At 58.0% G+C, this 16,263-nt stretch overlaps 1 protein-coding gene across 3 annotated transcripts in view; it reads left to right on the plus strand.

The window, feature by feature from the left end:
* GTF2IRD1 (GTF2I repeat domain containing 1) overlaps nucleotides 1-16,263 on the plus strand; it is a 79,989-nt gene that overhangs the window by 19,664 nt on the left and 44,062 nt on the right. For all 3 annotated transcript variants that reach the window (XM_047089535.1, XM_047089536.1, XM_047089537.1), the window contains exons 9-16: nucleotides 2,087-2,112; nucleotides 2,987-3,095; nucleotides 4,896-4,933; nucleotides 5,410-5,490; nucleotides 6,123-6,212; nucleotides 13,482-13,529; nucleotides 14,465-14,530; nucleotides 15,574-15,757. In XM_047089535.1, coding sequence (XP_046945491.1) covers nucleotides 2,087-2,112; nucleotides 2,987-3,095; nucleotides 4,896-4,933; nucleotides 5,410-5,490; nucleotides 6,123-6,212; nucleotides 13,482-13,529; nucleotides 14,465-14,530; nucleotides 15,574-15,757 — 642 coding nt within the window. The remainder of the gene's footprint in view (nucleotides 1-2,086; nucleotides 2,113-2,986; nucleotides 3,096-4,895; nucleotides 4,934-5,409; nucleotides 5,491-6,122; nucleotides 6,213-13,481; nucleotides 13,530-14,464; nucleotides 14,531-15,573; nucleotides 15,758-16,263) is intronic.

Below are 16,263 nucleotides of genomic sequence, written 5' to 3' on the forward strand. Positions count from 1 at the left end.
CCTATAGTAGGTGTTCAATAAACATGAGTCCTTTCACTTGACCTCATCTTCCTCACATATAAAGAAGTAGTCAAGTGCATCGGTGTTGACGGTCTGAGTTTGGGTCCTAGCCCTACCTTTCCCAGCTGTGTGTCCTTGGGCAGGTCACTTAACTGCTCTGTGCCTCACTTTCCTCATCCGTAAAAGGGGGCTAGTGGTGGTCCTTGCCTCACGGCGCTGATGGGAGACCACATGGCGGGAGGTGAGCAAAGTACCTAGAACAGCAGCTCCTCCCTCCCGAGCCCTCTGGACCTTTTCTGCTGTTACACATCCTCGCCTGGTCGGTGGAGCATTTGAGATGTGAGTCGGGCAGAAGTGAGTTGGGAGGCAGGGCTTGGGAGCTGCCAGCAGGCTTTCTCTGCCGTGGCCCATGTGTCTGCAGGGTCGGGGGCAAGTCAGGGGGAGAAGCTGATCCACAAGGCCTGGGGGTCTTATTATCAGCGGTAGGGGGCTCCCTGGCCCCCCAAACGCCCATTCTCACCAGGACACCAGCCCCGAGTGTCAGGGTCCAAGCTGACACCCGAGGGGCAGACACATCAGTTCTACCTAAGACAGAACTTAAGGGGCAAAAGCATGCGGAGGGGGTCCCGGGACTCTGGGATGTGTTCGGAAGATTGACTGCAACTGCTGGTCCGTGCCCGTCAAGCAGCCCTTGCGGGCCTGGCGGCTCCTGAGGGCATCTGTCATGGTCCTGGAGCCTCGTCAGACCTCCCTGTCATCTGCCCCCCAATCCTCCTCCCAGGGAACCTGGCAGGCCATGGGCGCTGTCTCCCTGATGGACGACGGTAACACCGTAAATGATAAAACCAGAGTCGAGGCCAGCAGCCTCCCTGTCACCGGGTGGGGCAGAGGAAGCAGGAAGCAGGGCTCGGCGAGGAAGTCGGTCTTCCCAGAGTTAGTCCCATGGCTGCTTCTCAGCCTTAGGGGACCCAGATAAGTGGGGGACCCCAGGAGCAGCGGGGAAGGCGGGGCCCCTCAGAACGAGAACGGGAGGTCAGGCCCCGGGCCTCGCCTGCCTCCCACGCTGACTTTTTGGCCTCTGTTTGAATTTTCTGCCAGCCTGGCCTTGGGCATTACTAGGCCCTTGTGTTGGGGCTCCGACATCCTTTCTTGTGTCTCGTGTAGCATCTGTAGCCTGAGTGTCACAACCGAGGCCCTGTCCCCTCGTCCGGCTGTTCCATGGCACACAGACTCTGCTCAGGAACCCCCACCACTAGCTCCCCACCCCGGTGGGTGCCACCAAGGTGGGAGCCCGGGTGGACAGAAAGAATACCAGCCCTGAAGGCCGACAGGCAGCTGACCCCAGCTTCCTTGCTGACCTTCACCCCACTCTCGTATTCCTGGCTCAGACTTCAGGTGTCTCTCCGGGATGACGCGGGGGTCCCGAATGGTCGCAGGCCCCCAGCCACCCCTCCTCCAGTCCGCAGTCTGTGTGGTGATGGGGTGGTCTGGAAGTGCCACGTTGCCCTCGGAAGCTCCCCATTGCCCACGGGGCAGAGAGCACGTGCCTGAGCCCAGCATGGAAGGCTGTTCCCCTCCCCCACCAAAGTCTTCCCAGACCCCTTCTCAGACTGGGGCGCCTTGGCTCCCGTGTGAGGGGTCCCCTGTGTCACCCGCATGTGGTGACAGGCGTGGCTCGTTGAAGTCAACACGGAGCTTCTTGGGAGCAGGGTCGGTCCCCGTACCTGTCACTGAGACACAGGCCATGACGGGTCGAAGCCCACAGGGCCCTGGCGGGAAAGGGGTGTATATCGTCTGCCACCTGTGGCCAGAAGGAGCTCGGGGCTGGGGCACCGAGATGGACAGCTCGGACCCTCCAGGACCAGCCCGCCTTGGCTGGAGAGACGTGCTCCTGGCTGTTCTGAACGGTGGCCTCTCCTGCCCCCACGCGTGGCCAGCCCAGGACTCCGGGCTGCAGCGGCAGCCGTGTGCCTGGGACTGGAGTGAGCATCACCGAGGGGGCCTGGAGGCCTGTCCCTGAGCCCCGGGGGGGTGGGGGAGCCCTCGGCCTGCATTGCTCTCATACCTGTCTCTCTCCTCTCCCCAGGATGTTCGATGAGCGAATTTTCACAGGTATGTGCGGGTACCATCCAGTCCGTTCTGAACCTCTGAGCTGATGCCCCCGAGGGCTTGAGCCGCCATCCCACGGGGACCCTGGCGTGGGGAGGGGGCCTGGGCGTGGCCACCGCACCCCGGGCAGACACAGCCCCCAGCTCCCGGTGCAGACGCCCCCTTCAGGGACAGTGAAGCTAACGTTTGCTGAATACTGACGTGCGGCGGGCAGTCTGGCTGGGAGCCTGTTCCGTTCTACTTTAATTTCGTTTTGAACAGTCCTGTGAGGCGGGTTCTGCTCTTCTCCCTGAAGCCCAGCCAGTAAGCCGTGAGGCTGGCCGCAAACCCAGGCGTGTGGCCCCGAGCCCGGGCCGTAACCAGTAGGCGGCGCGCCCCTCAGGAAGAAGAGGAGGGCTCTGCGTGATGCAGCAAAGGGGGCAAGGATCTTGGGTCCTAGTCCTGGCCCTGCGGCCCGCCAGCTTTGTGACCTGGGCAGGGTTATAGGAGCCTCACTTTCCACATCTGTGATATGGGGGGCGATGAGGGCACCCAACTTCCTCTGGCGTTCTCCGATAATTAAATGAGAGAGGGGTCCCGCAGTATGGCCTTGGGGGCATCGGCCATTTTCCGGAGGGTTCCCTCAGCCTTAGGAGTGTACGTGAGGTCGGGACAGACGTCCTGTAATCCTCCCAGATGCCTGGCCTCCTCCGGCGCTGGGGCCCATGTTCCTTCTCCCAGGAGGCATCTCTGCTCAGGACCTGTTCCTGGCCTGGCAGAGGCCAGACGACCCACAAAGGGCGCCCCCGAGAACCTCCCACCAAGGCCCGTGCCCACGTGTCCCACCGGCCGGAGGCTGGCGGGCCTTTGTCCTGACCTTCCTCGTCTCTCCACCCAGGGAACAAGTTTACCAAAGACCCCACAAAGCTGGAGCCAGCCAGCCCACCGGAGGACACCTCTGCAGAGGTCTCCCGTGCCACTGTCCTCGACCTGCCTGGGACCGCTCGGTAAGGCCCCCCCCCCCCCCCCACCCGGCGCTGGGCTGATAGTGTCGCTGCAGCGGGGAGCAAGGCCGGGGGCTGGCCAGAGGATGCTGTGCCCGGCGTCTCCTGACAGCCTCACACCGCGACACCCCGGGTAGGCACAGGGTCACTCCACGCAGAGCCCCCTCCCGCCTGTGTCCCCACCCTGCTGCGGGCCAGGGAGAATCTGAAGGGACAGATTCTCTGCCGACCGTTTTCCAGCTGGAGAACCCTTGTCCCCACTCAGGATCTTAGCCGGATGTTGCCTGATGTCTCTCGCGGGAGCCCTTCCTTTGCACCCAGACTAGGTCAGGCAGCGGTCCTGCGTGTCCACAAGGCCCTGCGCTCAGCTCACGGCCTGGTCGTCGCCGCCCGCCAGTGCCCCCCCGACCCGGGCTCTGGGCTCCTGGGGGCCAGGGATGGTCCCTTTGTCCCAGAATCACCGCATCCAGCCCAGGCCTCCCCCACAGTGCTCTGCGGAGTTACTGAATTCCCCATCCCAGGGGCCCTGCCCAACTTTGCTGCCCACCTCTCTTCCCAGACCTCTGTCCCCGCTCCAGGCTGGTGGCCTCTCAGCTCCCCCTCCCACCAGGAAGTGCTGATTGAACCCCACCGTGCTCAGTTGTGGGGCTCCCAGACTGGCCAGACCCAGGCCCCAGGAGCTCCCACCCGGTGGGGAAGGTGGGTGCCCAGACTGTTCACCCCAGGATAGGAAGCAGAATCTCTGCTGGGCCAGCCGGCAGCTGTTGTCCTGAGAGACCAGGCGCTGAGAATCTCGCTCATGGGGAGGCCCATCCTGTGGGGACGGGAGTGACCGTGGACAGGGGTGCGTTCGGCATTGGCAGCCGCTGTGGGTTCCTGGCTGCCTGGAGGGGAGAGCTGGGGCTGACGTGTGTTGTTTCTTGGCTTCCTTCCTTCCTTCCCTCCCTCCCTCCCTCCTTCCTTCCCTCCCTCCCTCCCTCCTGCCTTCCTTCCTTCCCTCCCTCCCTCCTTCCTTCCTTCCTTCCCTCCCTCCCTCCCTCCTTCCTTCCTTCCTTCCCTCCCTCCCTCCCTCCTTCCTTCCTTCCCTCCTTCCCTCCCTCCCTCCTTCCTTCCTTCCTTCCTTCCCTCCCTCCCTCCCTCCCTCCCTCCCTCCTTCCTCCTTCCTTCCTTCCTTCCTTCCCTCCCTCCCTCCCTCCCTCCCTCCTTCCTTCCCTCCCTCCCTCCCTCCTGCCTTCCTTCCCTCCCTCCCTCCCTCCTGCCTTCCTTCCTTCCCTCCCTCCCTCCTTCCTTCCTTCTTTCCCTCCCTCCCTCCCTCCTTCCTTCCTTCCTTCCTTCCTTCCCTCCCTCCCTCCTTCCTTCCTTCCCTCCCTCCCTCCCTCCCTCCTTCCTTCCTTCCTTCCCTCCCTCCCTCCCTCCTGCCTTCCTTCCCTCCCTCCCTCTCTCCCTCCTTCCTTCCTTCCCTCCCTCCCTCCTTCCCTCCTTCCCTCCCTTCCTCCCTCCCTCCCTCCTTCCTTCCTTCCTTCCTTCCTTCCTTCCTTCCTTGCCTCCCTCCTTCCCTCCTTCCTTCCTTCCTTCCCTCCCTCCCTCCTTCCTTCCTTTCTTTCCTTCCTTCCTTCCCTCCTTCCTTCCCTCCCTCCCTCCATCCTTCCCTCCCTCCCTCCCTCCTTCCTTTCTTCCCTCCCTCCCTCCCTCCTTCCTTCCTTCCCTCCCTCCCTCGTTCCCTCCCTGCCTCCCTCCCTCCCCCCTTCCTTCCTTCCTTCCCTCCCTCCCCCGCTTCCTTCCTTCCTTCCTTCCTTCCCACAGGTCAGACAAGAACGGTGTGTCTGAAGACTGTGGGCCAGGTAAGGAGACGTGGAACCCTGCTGTGTGTGTCCTGGGGTGAGAGGGCATCTGCCAGCCCCACCCGGCAGCCTTGGGGAGGAGACCAGCTCAGACCATGAGCCGGGAGTACTACTAATGAGTTACCTCTGCCCACCCTGCCCCCCAGGCCCCAGAGCATGCTGGGAGCTCCCTGGTGGGGGGGCTGGAGGTGGGGAGGATGTCAGGAGACCTGGATTCTGGCGTTACCACTACTCTGTGACAAGTGGCTTCTCCTCTGTGTGCCTCAGTTGCCGAGCCTATGAACTAGAGACCCCAGGACGGACCTGAGGGCCTGCTTGACCCTCCACTCCTGGTCTGGGCAGGGGCTTGGGGCCAGCCTGACTTTTCCCGGGGCCCTACCAACAAGTCACAGACACAGGAACGTTCCAGAAGCAGTTCGCTTTGCCCGGCCCTGCTCGCGCCCGCCCACACCTGACCCCTCCTTTCCTCTTCACAGGAACGTCAGGGGAGCTGAGTGGGCTGAGGCCCATCAAAATCGAACCAGAAGATCTAGATATCATCCAGGTCACTGTCCCAGGTACGGAACAGTGTCTGAAGGGCTGAGCCTCCTGCCCAGCCTGCCCAGCCTGAGCCTATAGGAATCGAGCAGCTCCCAGAGCAGGGCTCCCGGACCTGCCAGAACCACCGTGTCCCTCCCCGGCTGGCCTCTCTGTCTCCCGAGGGCCAAGAAGGGGTCTCCAGGCCGCTGTTTCTCTAGTTTGACCCTGCGAGCAGCGGCGGGCGTCACAGGCGCTTCCTGCAGCCATGTCTGCCCTCTGTGCTGGGAATGTCTGTCAGCTCCAAGACCTTCCTGAAGTTCCCCCCCCACCCCCGACCGTCCGGCTCAGGCCTGGCTCCCCTGGGGTTTGTAGGCAGGAGGGAGGAGAAGAAAAGGTATAGGAGTAAGAGGGCCTGCGTTTGATTCCAGACTTAGAGCCCCCTGTGCCTCAGTTTCCACATCTGTGAAGAAGAGAGCGTATTTGGTCTCTGGAGGCTCAGCGTGGGGTCCCACACCCCTCAGGCACCTGCCTCGCCTCTGGCAGAACTGGTCACTGAAGCTGTCCTCCCAGACTTCTAGGACACGGCTTCCTTAGGGGTCCTGCTCTGGGGGGGTCCCTGGGGGACCGTGACAGGGTAGGATAAACAGAAGATGCTGTTGTCATTTTCCAGACCCTTCGCCAACCTCGGAGGAAATGACAGACTCAATGCCTGGGCATCTGCCCTCGGAAGATTCTGGTTATGGGATGGAGATGCTGACTGGTAAGAAACGGGCTAGGACCCCACCTCCCTGGGGCGTACTGGGAGGGGTGGGCCAGGAAGCCCCCAGGCTTTCCTTGCTATTGACTTAGAGAAAACCCAGGGTATGCCTGACTCCCTGTACAGGCCAGATTTTTTTCTGGAAACTTCAAGTAGGCCTTGGTTTACATTGTCTGGCCTCTGCGTTGTTCCCAGGAACCCCCATCTGAATTAATGTGTTCGTTTGTTCAACAAGTATTTATTGAGCACCTACTGTGTACCAGGAGGTGCTGGGGACAGAGACGTATGTATACCAAACACCAAGGTCCCTGTGCTCCTAGTGTAGGGAGACAAAGAGTAAAGAAATCAATAGGTAAAATAGGAAGTCAGATGGTGGTAAATGCAGTCAGGGGAGAACAAGCCAGGAGGGGAAAGTGTGAAGGGGTGGGCGTGCGGTGGTTATTACAGGACTTGGGTGGTCAGAGAGGAGCTCGCTAAGAAAGTGACGTTGGAACAAAGAACTGAAGGAGGGGGGAGCCATTGGACGTCAGGAAAGAGCTTTCTAGGCAGTGGGACCAGCGTGTGCAAAGGCCCTGAGGTGGGTTGCATCCAGCATGTTCAAGGAGAAGCAAGGAGGCCTGGGTGACTGGAGCAGAGTGAGTTAGGGAAGGCGAGGTCAAGGAGGTAGGTGATGGTGTGGGTCATGCAGGGCGAGTACGTCGAAGGAAGGAGTGAGGGCTTGACTCTGAGGAGACAGAAATTTCTCGTGGTGGGGTGGTTGGAGCTCATGAGGGACATTTTAACAGTATCTGCTCTGCCCATGGGGTTGAGAATAAACCACGGAGGAATGAGAACAAAGGCAGACACAGACTATTGTGCTGTCCTAGCCAAGAGGAGTGGTCCAGCAGGTAGACAGCTGTGGGGAGGAGGGTGCAGTGTTCTCTGTTTTGTCTTTTTAATTTCATTTTGGAAGTGTTCAAAAACACCCAAAATTGAAAAGAGTTATTTAATGAACCTCAGGTGCCCAACTCCCATCTCAAAGCATTATTAACAGACATTCTGTGATTATTATAGATGGGAAAAAGAAGAGTTTTCATAGGTAAAGTTTAGAAGTTGATTATCACAAAGACGAAACAAATGGAACGTAAAATATGTAGTACACAGGGTTCACAGGTACAGCAGAAAATGGCGTTAGTACTCAAATGATTCAAATTTGGAAATCTCTGTAGCAAAGGATGCAGGGCCAGACCATGAAACTTGAACACACACCCATGTGTGTGATACCCCCTGTAGGCCTCATGGCGGCGGGGGGGGGGGGCAGTGGGGGTGCTTAAGGCTACCATATGGCACTTAAGTGACCAGCCCAGGGGTGCCTGGGTGGCTCAGTTGGTTGAGCATCTGCCTCTTGATTTCAGCTCAGGTCATGATCCCAGGGTCGTGGGATCGAGCCCCACATCGGGCTCAGTGGTGAGCATGGAGCCTGCTTGGGATTCTCTCTCTCTCCCCCTCTGCCCCTCTGCCCTGCTCGTGCACTCTCTCTCTGAAATTAAAAAAAATAAAAGTAAATAAAATAAATAAGTGACTAGCACAGAGGCACCTGGCTGGCTCAGTTGGTAAAGCGTGCGACTCTTAATGTCGCGATCGTTGAGTTTGAGCCTCGCGTTGGGTGTAGAGATTATATAACAACAGGAAAACAAAATAAATAAACAAATGGTGCAAAGAGGTCTCAAAAATGTAAGGTTCAGTGTGGAAAGCAAGTGCAGAAGGGTAGGGGAGATACAGAATTTATGTAAGTTTAGAAACATAAAAACGGTGTGGTTTAATGTTTTATTTAAAAACTTAGGGCAGGGGTGCCTGGGTGGCTCCGTCGGCTAAGTGTCCGTCTTCGGCTCGGGTCATGATCTCACGGTTCATGGGTTCGAGCCCCTCATTGGGCTCTGTACTGACAGCTCAGAGCCTGGAGCCTGCTTCGGATTCTGTGTCTCCCTCTCTCTCTGTCCCTCCTTGGTGCAATCCCTCTCTCTTTCTCTCTCTGTCTCTCTCACTCTCTCTCTGTCTCTCTCTCTCTCTCTCTCTCAAAAATAAACATGTAAAAAAAATTAGGTGCAAATATGACAAACGCTAACATATATCCTTTCCAGCTGGTGGATACATGGGTGTTTGTTACGACATTCTGTGTGCTTTTCTGCACTTGAAAATTTTTTCCCCAACCAAAAACAGATCCATGACTGGAGAAATACGGGAGGTTTCCTGCTGGCCCAGGAGGATGGTGCCGTGTTAATTGGTGACCGAATGGAAGCAGAGCGTCTCTGCTCCGTGTCCGCGTCCATCTTCTCTGTTAGGGAGAATGGCCTGGAAACAGGAAAGCTGAGCAGGACTTGGGAGTCCCACTCAGTGAGGGGATAGGGTCTACAGAGCCGCTGTGATGGAGTGGAGGTCTCCAGCTTCTGAGGAATTGGATCCCAGGCTGATAATACGTAAGATCCACTGTCCACAGCGCCTGAGAAGTCATGGGGGGACAGAGGATGAGCCGGCCATGGGGAACAGACTTCCAGAGGAGGGTTTGTCCAAACTGCAAACAGGTGCACCTGTCCCAGGCTCGGTTCGGAAACAGATTTCCGCACAGATGACTGGACCATTGGAAGGGAGCCAGCCAGCGTGGGCTCATTCTTTGGGACTGAGTCGGCTCGGGATCTGGGTTTGACTGTGGGCCAGCCGGGGACGCAGGGCTGCACGGGGACTCCAGCCTCCTCCTGGGGCAGCTTTCCCACGGTGTCCTGCTGGGCTCGGTCCTCCTTCTTGTTTTCATCAGTTGGGTGAAGGCGGTTCAGGCAGCAAGACGATGCAGTTTCCAGAAAGAATGGACAGTGCACCGAGGAGTGATGTTCCCCATGGCCGTCAGAGGCCAGAACACTGGGCTGGAATCCACAGGAAACATTCACAACCCGAGGACCATGTCATGGGTAGGGTTCCCCGGGGGACAGACTCTGGGATGGGGTTTAATGTGTGTGTCGGGGGGTCATTAGATGCATCTATGTAAGACAGGGGATGGAAGTTTGGGGAGGTTGCCGCTGGGGAGTTAGAGCCGTGATGGAGCCCCAGCAACGGCATCTGCCAGCACCATGGGAAACTCTAGAGCCAGAATGGCCCCCTGGGGTTGTTCTGAGTTGGGCTGGGACATCCTCAACCGGTCGTGGGATGGGAGCCACCCCTCACGGGCACCTGCCGCCAGCTGCCCACATTCCCTGCTGCTGGGCCAACAAGCGTTTCCTCGAAGGGGACCGGAGTGGTACGTCCCAGTGTCCACCCCAACGTGAACGGATGATTGTACAAAAAAAGAAAGCGACAGCCAGCAAAACAGACGCGTGCGGCCTCCGAGAGACGAGGGCTCGGACTAAGGGGCATCTCTTTTGCACCCCTTAGTTGGGCAGAACCTCCGTGGAGCGTACTGGGAAGTGGGTGCTCCTAGTCCTGGGAAGAATGCGCATCCCCGAGTTGCTTTTTAAAGAAATTTGTCAGCTGCAGGAGCCGTCAAAATGAGTGATGCTGGTAGTTCCAGGGGTCCAGTCCTAGGAAATCATCTGAAATACGGACACCGTTTTCTGCACAGAGACGTTCGTGGCCGTGTTACTGGTAGCAGCGAAAACCTGGAAAGAGCCAGCCCACCTGTCCGGGGAGCTGTTGATGGCATCCTCCTGACGGGCTGTCAGCAGCCACCAAAAATAGGCAACAAGGCGGGGAGCATGTGAGGGCACAGGGCTGCTGTTTGCAACCGTTGAAGACATAATCACTGGTTCAATAAACAAAGCAGAGGATCGGCGAGAACAGTAGCTATGTTAGATTAAGCGAGTTATCTTCTTCGGAGTTCCCTCCATCGGTTATGATGTGCTTTTAATACCTTGGGAATGAAGAAAGAATATTCTCGATGGGCCGGGTAGGACCGGACTTGGTAGCAGTCTTGGAGAAACTGTGTGGAGGCTCAGGATGAGCGGACAGAGTGGCCCGGCCGCTAAGGTCGCACGGCACCTGGCTGTGTTCACAGCGCTGTTAGAGAAGACCGTGGGTGTCTGTGGGTGTCGGTCTCAAGGTTTGGACACCAGGGGGGCTGGGCGGCCGTGGACCCGGATGGCTGTGGTCCATTTCTTTCTTTTCTTTTCTTTTCTTTTCTTTCTTTCTTTCTTTCTTTCTTTCTTTCTTTCTTTCTTTCTTTCTTTCTTTAACATTTATTTATTTTTGAGAGAGAGACAGAATGTGAGTGGGGAGGGTCAGAGAAAGAGGGAGACACAGAATCGGAAGCAGGCTCCAGGCTCTGAGCTGTCAGCACAGAGCCTGACGTGGGGCTCAAACTCACGGACCGCGAGATCATGACCTGAGCTGAAGTCGGATGCTTAACCAACGGAGCCACCCAGGCACCCCACCCTGGTCCATTTCTATCGGAAAGGCTTCTCTTCTTTGGTTTGACCGAGTGGGAACCTGAGGCCTGGCCTTGGGCTGCCGATCCAAGGCTTCTTTCAAAGCACCCCGCTCAGCACCCTGGTCAAGTGTGAAGATTTGAAGGTTTTCAGGACCACCGTGGATCAGAAGGGTGTGTGTGTGTGTCCAGGCATGTGTTTTTCTGGTTGCACGTGTGCATTGTAAAATAAATGCTATAGAACCGTGCAGGGAAAGCTGCATTGCCCCCTCCTTGGGCAGCTATTAGTTTAGCATCCATACTTCATGTGTCTTTTCTTTCTGCACATTGCTAAGTGCTAATGGATGCTGCTACTCTTTTGCACAAGCTGGTGCTTTGGCCGTCTCTCTACGGCACCATGGTATTTGCGTGTCGTTGATCATTTCTTGAGGGTATTTCTGGTTATTCACCGTTGAAAACGGGGGAGCGGTGAGCACGTAGGTGGGCTCGTTCAGGGTAAATAGCCCAGCCTCCAACGTCTGGGTGGAGAGTCCGGCAAGTTCCCCACGTTTGGTATTTGGGACCCCAACGCACATGGGTCAGAGCCCCTAGGAGTCGACCCAGCTTAGTTTCCTTCCTTTTTTTTTTTTTTTTTCCAACGCTTATTTATTTATTTTGAGAGAGCAAGAGAGAGAGAGTGAGCACAAGCTGGGGAGGGAGACACAGAATCTGAAGGAGGTTCCAGGCTCCAAGCTGTCAGCACAGAGCCTGATTTGTGGCTCGAACCCACGAACCGTGAGATCATGACCTGAGCCAAAGTCGGATGCTTAACCGACTGAGCCCTCTAGGCGCCCCCCAGTTTCCTTCCTTCCTCCATAGTGGGGCTGAAGATGCCTGGATTCGGTGGGGAGCTGGGGCTGGTCCTATCCCTATCAGCTCTCCAGATTGTTGGTCCTGCCGGAAAGACGGCACATGGACAGCTCACAGCAGGGATGGACTCCCTGGCCAGGTCTCCTTCTGGCTTCGTGTCCCTCTGGACCACCTCGTAACCTTAATTGGTGCTCCAGATTCACACTTGGGCTGTTCCCTTCACCTGGGACTGATAGTTACCTGGCTCCTCTTGTCACGGGTCCCTGCCCAGGGAAATCCCCTGGTGGCCCTGCCGGTCCCACCACACTCCTCTCTCCCTGTCCGCCCCCCTCTTCCTCTAGAAATGGCACAAATGCAGTTTATGCGCAGGACCTTCCGGAAGCTGACCCTGAGATAAGGCTTTGCTTGCATGCGTCTATTTGGGAGGAGATCCAGGCGTGCCGGCGTGGGGTGGGAGGCAGGAAGTGTTACGAGGCCCGTTACTGCTGCGGACCGCTGAGCCACGGGACCAGAGAGCCACGTAAAGCACGCGTTGGAGTTAGGCAGCCCAGTGAGGAGGGAGCTGGGATAGTGATCCTCTAAATCTCCCTATGTCGTTGGTCGAGAGCCGTTTCCAGGCGGTTTGTTGTGCGGGACCACAGCTTGCTGGGGTTGTCACTGCAGCCAGAGTAAATCCTTCGTGCAGAGTCAGGAGGGCCCAGCACCCACCGCCCACAGGGTGCCCAGGGCTGGCCCTCTACCTTTTCAAGTCAGCTGAGCATAGGTGAAACCCTCCAGAACCTTCCAGCCCCTTCGGAGCTGAGCCCCAAACTTTGGGTTTGTCCAGTGATCCCAGACGCAGGCTCACTTTCCCTCCATCCTGAGCGAATTTTGACTCTTGGCAGCTCTCCCCAGGATCAGCCCCTTTCCTTCCAGCTCACGATCCTGTCCGGGACCGGGGACAGCGCCCTGTATCCCTCGGTCCCCAAGTGCTCCCTGCAGGAGCTGGCGGGGGAGCAGACGGGCACCGGCTGGGAGTGTGGCAGGCCTGGGGTCCACCTGTTCCACCGCTTTCCAGCTCCGCTGCACGTCGTGAAGGGTCAGTCCCGCGTGTGAAAGCACCTGGCCGCCCAAAGTGCCAGCGGGCTTCCCAGATGATAGCCTCCTTCCGGTTGTTTCAAGCATTGAAAATCCCCGATGCCTTCCTTCCTCCAAACCCTGGCAATAATGGGCTGCTGCTCAGGGAGGCCCCGCGGTGCGCCTGCCCCGCTCGCCCCAGCACCCCCCCCCCCGCCATCCACGTACATGTACTTCTTCCTGCAGCCAAAACCTCAGTTTACCCCCCACCCAAGCTGCTCTTCCCTCCCTGCTCCCCCCCTGCTGCTTTTCGTATCATAGACCCTCGTATCCAGGCAGGTGTCCCCCTCCTGCAGGAAGCCCCCTCTCCTCAGCCCTTCCCCCCCACCCCGGCCACCAGGAGCCCCCACCCCCATGCAGCTTTACCACCCACCTTCCGAGTTGCTCGCTCACCGTGTCCTCGCTTCCTGGGGACGAGGCTGGGTCTGAGCTGGGAGCTTAGGCCAAGGTCAGTGCCATCTCATCAGAGAGCCCCCTGGGCCACCTGACCCAGGATAGGTCCACGCTCCCCACTCGCCCTCCCCCCACCCCCGTCCCCTCATCCAGCTGCTTTTCTTGCGACATCACCACTGACTGGCATTACATGTTCTGTCTGGCGTCACAGCAGGACAGGGTTTCTTTTGTTCCCGTGTGTCCTCAGTGCCTAGAACAGAACCCAGCACGTGGAAAGAACGGACTGACTCGGGTCTGGTCCCCAGAGGTACCAAATGTGCTCCGACACCTGGTCTCTGAACGTGCCCTCCTTGTGCCTTCACAAGGAGGGCAAGTTTAGTCCCTGTGCAGGGTGAGGGTCCCCAACCCCACCTGGGGAGTTGCCATGCTGTGCTCTCGCCCCCCACTTGTCCGGCCTGACTTTTGCAGCACAGGGCCCAGCAGATGATGCACATGGCTTCCTGGCACCCTCTGTTCTCTTTCAGAGAAAGGCCCCAGCGAGGACCCGCGGCCTGAGGAGAGGCCCACAGAAGGTGAGGCTCTGTTCACCTCCCCCGTCACACCCCACCTCTCCTCGCCTCCCCCGCCCTTCCTCTCCCCATTGTCTCCGGTTCTTTCCAACATGCCGTTGGAGGTGAGGGTCCTGTGGGCTTCCTAAAGGTGGGAGGAGTTTACAGATGCGTCTCCTAGAACCAGGAGGCACCTGGTCAGAGGTACAAGCAGCTCTTTCTGGTGCGCGAAATGCAGAGCATCCTCTTTGTTTTTATACACACCCTGCTTCTTTCACAAAGGTTTTAAGTCTGGAGACTGAGCAAGTAGAATGGGGGCCGGAAAGCATAAAATTGGCTTTGTGTCCAACAGACCGGCTCATTCTCAGGAACACTGCTCATTCCCTTCCTGTTGAGTGAGAGTAGTGTGCAGGAAGAGAGATCAAAGTGGGGATGTGTGTGTTTCCTCTTGGGGGTTTCTGCCCCTGGAATGGAACGAGTGGCTGTGAGAGGAGAGAACGGTCATTTCCCCAAACCCAGCCTGACCGGGGGCAGGGATAGAAAATTCCACTGCCACCTGGTGGTGGCATACTCAATTTACAGGCTTACCATTCCCCCACTAGCTAAGTCACTTCCCGAGCTGGTCTAGAGTGACGGACACACCCTTAGAAAGGTCTCTGGTCATTCTTCGGCCGCAAAATTGCCAGAATCTTCCAAATCACCATTCAGCCCTGGTGGTACCTTAGACCCGATTTTAAGAGCAGACGTTTGAGTTTGGGAACCCTGCGGACCAGTCTGGGAGTGCCATTTCTGGGGAAAGAGGTTACCCGCCGCCGCCACCCGGCCTTCCCCCCCCCCCCCCCCCTTTCTAAGGTCCCAATGCGGGGTCATTCTTGGTGCTGGCAGAGCTGGGACATAAGCTGAGGAGCGGGGTCCTGCTGCCCCTGGGGAGGCCCAACAGGCTTCCTTTTGCCTTCCAGACAGCCACGGTGACGTGATCCGGCCTCTGCGGAAGCAGGTGGAACTGCTCTTCAACACGCGATACGGTGAGCAAGGAGCTGGACAGGCCAGGGCGGCCAGCCCTCCTTCCAGCCACCCTGTTTTCAGAGGGACTCTGGGCCCCGCTGCTCCCTGCACAGGGGCAAGGGAGGGAGGGGCGGGGGGGGTTGCTGGGGCACACTGGGAAGGAAATTGGGACACCCAGGGAAACTGAGGCATTGCCCTCCCCCCCCAAACGCGGCCCCCAGCCTTCTTCATCCACACGCTCCCTCGGTCTGCCTCAGCCGCACATTGGAGAGCCCATTCTGTTCACTGCAGTGACCGCTCTTCTGTCCTCACAGACACCCTCATCCAGGGTCCTCAGGAAGACTCTTATATAGCAAGGACATTCCTAGTTGGGAGTCCAGGAAAGAGTGTATGGGAGGGGAGAGGAGGCTATTCTTTTGTTGGGTGCCAGTGGTTTGCCGGGCACTGGCTAGGGGTTTCACATGAGCTCTCCCGTCCCGCAAAACCCTTGCGTCCCCATACCCATTTTACGGATGAGGAAAAGTAAGGCCTGGGGAGATGATTCGGCTTGTCTGAGCATGAGTGGCAGTGAGTGGCTGGCCTGGGTCTCCAACCTATCCCATTCCTAAGCTGTGGTGCTGGGCCACACAGAGTTTGGGGGTTATTTCTGGTGGGAGGGGGACTCCAGAAGGCCGTACCAGCAGCGCAGGGGATAGGGGGCTTGGGTGGAGCCAATGCCAGGTGTCACCAGCCATCAGTGGTTTCAGTGCATGAGGGCACTGACTATGTGTGGGTTTGGGGGTCCCACTGACTCGGGTTCACACCCCCCAGCCCTGGGGCTCTGCCACTGAATCATGTCCCCTCTGAGCTCCCGGTCTCTTACCTGCAGACTGGGGGTAACAGTATCCATCTCTCAGGAGGGTTGGAGGGTCAACTAACACCTGATTCTCTAGAGCCCTCGCACCTGCACACACATACACACACACACACACACACACACACCCTGCACAGACGCGGGAGGCTAGAGCGGAGGCTCATAGCCCCCGTAGCCCTGGGTGGCCCTACAGCAGCCATGTCTCCGCAGCCAAGGCCATTGGCATCTCGGAGCCCGTCAAGGTGCCCTACTCCAAGTTCCTGATGTACCCGGAGGAGCTGTTTGTGGTGGGGCTGCCTGAAGGCATCTCCCTCCGCAGGCCCAACTGCTTCGGGATCGCCAAGCTCCGGAAGATCCTGGAAGCCAGCAACAGCATCCAGTTTGTCATCAAGAGGTAAGGGCTGGCCGCGTCCACGGGGGGGGGCCCTCCGGGCTTGCCCGGCGCCTGGGAGAAGCGCCAAATCGTGGGGGGAAAAAATCGTCTCATTTTTGTCTTTTTTTTTTTTTTTTTAAAGTTTGTTCATTTTGAGAGAGACAGAGAGAGGCCAGTGGGGAGGATGGGGAGAGAGGGAGGGAGAGAATCCCAATCAGTCTCTGCACTGTCAGTGCGGAGCCCAGCACGGGGCTTGAACCCACAAAGCCGTGAGATAACCGGCCAGGCACCCTTGTTTTTGCCTTCGAGGGCCCAGCGGAGCGCCAGGGGATCCAGCCTGTGTGCCCAGCTCAGATATAAAATCCATGAGGAAAAGGTGGAGGCAGCTACTGATTTAAGGCGGGGAGGGGTGTCTGGGGTGACCTGTCTGTTGCTACTGTTACATCACGTAAATTTAGGCTTGGTTTGGTTGAAAGTGGCAAGAAAGAGGAGAGTCTTAAGGGTTTGTCCCCCCTCCCTGGGGGAGT

This window comes from Lynx rufus, unplaced genomic scaffold (genome assembly GCF_022079265.1).
Source record: "Lynx rufus isolate CCGP_SWC_20201006 ecotype Redwood Valley unplaced genomic scaffold, mLynRuf1.p SCAF_27, whole genome shotgun sequence".
Classification (NCBI taxonomy): domain Eukaryota; kingdom Metazoa; phylum Chordata; class Mammalia; order Carnivora; family Felidae; genus Lynx; species Lynx rufus.